Here is a 6226-nt window from a genome sequence, read left to right on the forward strand (position 1 = left end):
GAAGAGATATAGATTATTTGGAATGGTTGTAAGTCAATAGAATTTTTACCTAATATTTTATACTGTTTCGTTTAAGTCGATGTACTAGTATTCAAACAAGCATGTTCATTTATTTCACTTATGTTAGCAGATATTTTATAATGTTAATGTCTTGTGCTCCTTTTTCGTTTCAAACTAGACGTTATTGATGCATCGTTTCAGAATTGAATTCAGTAATGTTTAACATTTTACAAAATATTTTATTTCTACATGCTTCTTATCTGGCGATCATGATAAAACAAAATACATAAGTAAACATTTATTGATTACAATTTTTGTTACCTGCAGCATAGAAACACATAGCTGTAATCTTATCAAATTGTGATAATGCCTAGCTACAGCACTTTGGAAAGTAAACTTTAAAAATCAAAATGTGTTAAAGATGTTGTGACTTAGCGCACATTGATATTTTTTCAAGGTGTGTAATATGGCGCATACAATGATTTGAGTCATTTTGTTGAACTGTTTTATCAAGCATATTAAATGCACATTAGCTCATGATAAGGATGGCATTAACCTTTAATATTTTTATTCGGAAAACTTTGTCATATTCAGTGTTGAAACAAACAAAAGTTTAGCTTTAAAAACTGATGTACATAATAGGACTGAGACCACAATTACATACTTCCGGTTTCAGTACCCACGAATGAAGTCTCTTCAGAAATGTATGTATTTTATGAAAACATGCAGCATGCCCCTGTGAACTTGGTATTTGCCAACAAATGTAATGTAGATGTGTAGTGTACATGTCATTTTAACTGTTATAGTGTAAAATATTGAATTTTCTTATGTTTTATTGCTCCAGGATCCTGTGTAAAAAGTCTTGTTTTGACCCCAATCCATGACCCGGATGTATATAATTGGCACATGGTGACACTTGATGACAGATATCTTGAGAAAATGCCGGTCATGCTAGGTTGAAACTTTCAGAATTTGTTCCTCGGATATTGACCTTGACCAGGTTAGATGGAAACTTGTTAACGAAATTTTGGGAATTTATTATGATTTTTAACGTTAACATATAGCAGAGTTATTTGTGGTGTCGGTCCAAATGCATTTTATCTCTAAAGAACTATTTAAGTCAGTGTCACATCAAACAATTTATTTTTAAAAACAAAAAATATGCCAATATTCTAATGTGCTCCAGTGCAAAAACGTTGAGTTCTTTAGGGTGGTGTCCTATGACCATAGTTTTTCTAAAATGCACGCACATAAAAAATGCTATTGCCATTGAAAAAACCCCTCTAAATCAAATGTAAAAAATTGGGACATTTGAATCGGGTAATATGGTGAAAATTCGGGGTTCGGGTAGGATATTGGTTATTATTTGAATCTCTCAAGGAAATATATTGCCATTTTGTTAGGTGTCAGTGGAGGAAACAAATACTTAACCCATGCCGTTAAGATATTTTAAATATCATATGGAATTTATTTGAACGGAGACCGATGAAAAAGTTCAACAATTAATATTTACAAATGCCACTGTTTCTGTATCGATAAACTAAGTTAGGGCCGATCTGTTTATATTAAGTGCAGAACGTGACCCGATTCACTGCGTATGAATACAATTGGTAAACATTGGCGAACTTCTTTACATATTTCACAAAATCTCGTATCAATGTTTACAAATAACACATGTACGAAACAATCGGAGACATAAAGAAACAGATTTAAATTTTTAATTTGTTATTTACGAAAGCCGATTGGGCTCATTTTGGTAGAAGAAAATCAACAAAAAATCGCGTAATTACACGAAACTTTCGCATTATTACGCGAATCTTGTGGCGTTATAACGCGAAATTTTTGGCGTTATTAAGCGAGACTTTTAAACAATTAATATTTTGTTTTATGATGTTATACCACCCGAATTTACATAATCGGCAGTCTTTATCTTATATTTTACCGGGGCAGTATGACACCTATATGTACATTAAGCGAATCAAAGGCCTCTATTTCTCTGAAAAATGTCAATAGGATTATTTGAGGTGCTTGTTAGTAAGAAAAAGGATGGCCATACAACACTACGCTAATGAACTCAATGTTTTGAATAGTGGAATTGAAAAGTCCAATATCGATGCGACTATGACGTTAAAACACTAATATCAAACTTATGTTTCTGAAATGATCCGAGTCCATATGCTATACACCGATCTCCGCGTGACCATGAGATTAGTGGAAATTTTTGTCTCATACATTTGTTTTTCCAACAATAAAATGTCATAAGTTGTAACGCGAACGTTTAAATCAAATTCATTGTACATCAATGGATTTTTTAGGAAGTATAGAAAAACTCATTAGAGTTATTTTAGCAACAGTATAGATACAAGCAAAGAGAAAATTTGCTTCTTATAAATTGTGTGTAAAATGGTAATCATAATCTATTCTAAAATGAACATGAAAATTATGTGAATATGGTAGCTTAACCCCTGAAACCAACCCTTAACCAACCCTTAACCAACTTCATGCTTATAGATGATATGTGTATAAGTTCTTGCTCGTCCATATTAGATGTGGCTTCCGGAATCAAATGTGGCTTCCGAGGGCTCAAACAATGTAATAATATATAGCATTTTTCGCGTAATAACGCAATAGTTTTTTTCTTCTTTCAAAATTAGCCCAGTCCGCTTTCGTATTGACTTGAATACATTAACTGATATAAAGGAACTATTTTTTCATGTCATGGAGAAAACGGCAGGATTAAGCGGCAGTCAACGGCGCGCTTTTTATGAGTGGCATTTGTGCATGGATACACATGACGGCAGTATATTAACACACGGTAAATGATTGTATCTGTCGTTTTGATATATAAGGATTAGCCTCTTACTTTGCTTAGTTTATGAGATGATAAACCCAATGTAGCAATCGGTAAATTGTACGTAAACGCTTCTTCGAGCTCAGCATTCACAAAACTAACCCAGGACGTAGCCGGATCACAAAATCAACAACGAATCTGATTGTAACAATAAAACTACAGGAACAAAGCCGATCACATAATAAGTTTCTTATTTTCAACATGGGACAATGATGATCGTAAAACCTACACATAGTCATCACTAACTTGTGCCACTGTAACTCTGGTATAATAAGGATTAAGGGTTGCTGATTGAAAACAACGACAATAATATGGAAAGGAATTTCTCTCTATGATTCACGAGAGAAAAATATAAAAAGAAACAGCAAAAAATGAAATAATCTATCTGTGAAATTCCTTCTACTATGTAAATATGGTCGATGACAAAATCTGCCTAATTTCTAGAAATTGATAACGAGCAAAATGGCAAAAAAATCGATTATAAAGAAATATCAAACTATGAAGTTAAGATCAGTTAATTCCGTCAACACATTGAGTTCTTTTAAATTCTTTATCTTCTAGTCTACTAACAACTCATTCCACACCTGGTTTAAATACAATCTCGACCTTTCTGTCATATTGTTAATATCACATATACTCATTATTCCTCCTTCAATAATTAGTTATGTCTTGAATTTCAATGGAATAAATTGGGGTATTTAAAAACTGAAATCCCGAGTAAAATCCAACGACGTAGTGAGTATATTATTGTACCTGTGACGTTTTAGAAACACTACGCTATATTAAGGACTTGGTGTGATGATATAGCCAGGTAACTTCAATAACAAAGGCTATATTCCAATAGGCCAACCTATTTGTTGACACCAGGGGCTTTCCAAATATATACAGGTGTGTGTGTGTATATATACATGTATATATATTATATATAAAGATATAAAGATTAAAAATAGCAAAAGAGTGTTATATTTGAAGTTTGCTGGCCTACCCCTATAATAATGGCGGAGATAAAGAAAGCCGACGTTGATGAGATGAAAGTTTTCGCTCGTCCACCAGAGTTAGTGATAAAGGTTCTTACAGCTACCATGACACTGCTCGGATTGGAGTACACAGAGGTAGGCAAAACCACTAATCATTTAGAAGTGGAATATAGTTTTGATGGGGTTGAAAACAAATAACTTATTAACCAAGCTCTATACCGTGCTTGTACAATAGAAACAATATTATTTCTAGCCTGCAATCATTATTTTTCTTACTCCGATGAAATTTAAAAAATAGTGCCACCAATGCTTAAATAACCGAAAATCTTCGGCTGAGAACTTAGTCAAGCTAATAATTCAGAACACCTATTATAAGTTTGTGCTACGATGCGGGATACAGTTGTCAAACATCTGGCGAAACGTCCTTCCCATCATAATTATAAATTGTTATCCTAAGAAACATTTTTTGCTTATTTTGGTGGCAGTTCACAATATAACCAAATGACAACAAACTGAGTATAGTCGGTGTCAATGAAGTGCATTGCACTCTCACTGTTATAACCTTGGCGATTATAGATAACATAGAACATGGTTTGTCACTATAAAACGGATTAACAGTTATTAACAAAGAATGTTGTCTGACTAAACGGTAAATAATTGTTATTACATAATGAGCTACATAACGTTTTCTGTTGTAGCGGGATTACCGATATATCCAAAGGATGCTGGGCAGCTCAACATTTCTACAAGACGTTGCAAAGTTAGATGTTGGTTCTATTTCTTTAGAGACAGCTTTAAAGGCACATTCGCGTATAGAGGGTATCACGGAGGAAAATTTGTGTAGAGTCAGTACAGCGGCTGTGTCATTTCTACGATGGGTATGTATATTAAATTGAAGAAAAAAAAAAGAATCAAAACAAACAAACAAATTCAAACAGACAGAATTTAAGTCTATATAAGTTTAAAAACTAAATATATGTCCAAGAATAATAATTAATATTTTCAAGAATTCTTTGCGGCCTCTAGATTTCTAGATTCTTGAAAATGTATTTCGTGAAAACAACGTTTGAATTAAAACTGAAAGTTATTTTTCAAGTTCGTTGGTTTTTTTTCAATATTCTTTGAAAAATGTTCCATACTGGGTAGGTACCGACATGTTAAATTTTAGTTACGAAAACATAATGATATTTTACGTTTATCAAAAAAGGTGACTATAGAGAATGTTATTACTTGGTGTTTATCGATGATGTTACATAAACTGAGCCTTGAATCAACAACCTGGCACATCTTAATGTTAGTCTTCGTTATTTTACTTCAAGTAAACTTTCATTAGTTTAGCTAACACAATTCAAAATGTATGATTTTCTAAGATTAGCCTATTAAACAGAAATACTTTACCAAATTGTACCTGATTTGATTTGACAATGAGTAGAAAAAATGTTTTACCTCGTCTTGCATTATCTGGTTTAATATATGCCATAATTCTTTAATAATTTTGATTATTATTCTGTGATACGTATAATATTGGTTATTTTTGATATAATCAATCATAGTATTTGTAACTTTGTAAGAAATAAGTAATCCAAATTTGTTTTAATTTTCACTTCTCGTGTTTTGATCTTATCATCTGACTCCATGATTTGTCTGTTTTAGGTGAAAGATGTATTAGCTGCGGTTGAGAAGAGAACAGGAGATCTGAGTGTAGCGACAAAAGAGGAACCCACAGCATAAACTATAGAGTAAAATATACAGGGACTTATGCTGGGCAATATATAAACAGCATAACGTGTTCAAATATTAAAGTTAATTATTTTGATAATTAAAAAAAAAAAGAAAAGAAAAGAACATGACATAATATATTTACGGTAAGAATTCAATTATATTTATTCCGTTGTCTAATAAACATATACACATAGGTAGCTCTGTCCTATACTTTTATACGGTTGTCTTTAAATAATATTAAAGAAGTAAACCATTAGTCTAAAAACTCACCACAGCTTCGAAATGTTTTATATTCGACTAATTATTTCCATGTTAACGTATATAACATCAAAGGTGTCATCACTAGCAAAAACACAACCTATTGATTTTTCATCATTTATCGTTTGAATGTGGTGGGTTTTGGTGAAAAACGCTGTAAAACCCATTTAAATTTCTTGTCAAGCTATTCCTGTTCTTAAACAATGAATCATAGCAACACACACGCCCTGCGTATGTACGTTATAAACATGGAAATAATTAGTATAATAACTGTTATTTTCAATTTTTCAAACATTTCATGATTTGTTAATGTCACTTTTTTCTCACATATCGTGGACTTAGAAAATGGTTGTTTAAATCAGCTGTTTTGTATTTGCGATTTTGGTATATCAGTTCTTATACAATCCAAACAATTCAT

General features: G+C 32.2%; 1 protein-coding gene across 1 annotated transcript; it reads left to right on the top strand.

Annotated features, from left to right (window-relative positions):
* The first annotated feature begins 3817 nt into the window (after positions 1-3817).
* LOC138316823 (dynein axonemal heavy chain 6-like) lies at positions 3818-5816 on the top strand. Its single transcript, XM_069258481.1, has 3 exons — positions 3818-3963; positions 4527-4706; positions 5482-5816. Exons 1-3 carry the CDS (start codon positions 3847-3849, stop codon positions 5557-5559), a joined length of 375 nt encoding a protein of 124 aa, XP_069114582.1. The 5' UTR covers positions 3818-3846; the 3' UTR covers positions 5560-5816.
* The last annotated feature ends 410 nt before the right edge of the window (positions 5817-6226 follow it).

The sequence above is a fragment of the Argopecten irradians genome, chromosome 1 (assembly GCF_041381155.1).
Source record: "Argopecten irradians isolate NY chromosome 1, Ai_NY, whole genome shotgun sequence".
NCBI classification, from domain to species: Eukaryota; Metazoa; Mollusca; class Bivalvia; order Pectinida; family Pectinidae; genus Argopecten; species Argopecten irradians.

Excerpts from the sequence above, each read along its gene's own strand:
- LOC138316823 (XM_069258481.1), top strand. The coding sequence starts at position 3,847 with ATGGCGGAGATAAAGAAAGCCGACGTTGATGAGATGAAAGTTTTCGCT. Across the intron at positions 3,964-4,526 it reads TCGGATTGGAGTACACAGAG|CGGGATTACCGATATATCCA; the intron begins GTAGGCAAAACC and ends TTTCTGTTGTAG. Across the intron at positions 4,707-5,481 it reads CTGTGTCATTTCTACGATGG|GTGAAAGATGTATTAGCTGC; the intron begins GTATGTATATTA and ends TGTCTGTTTTAG.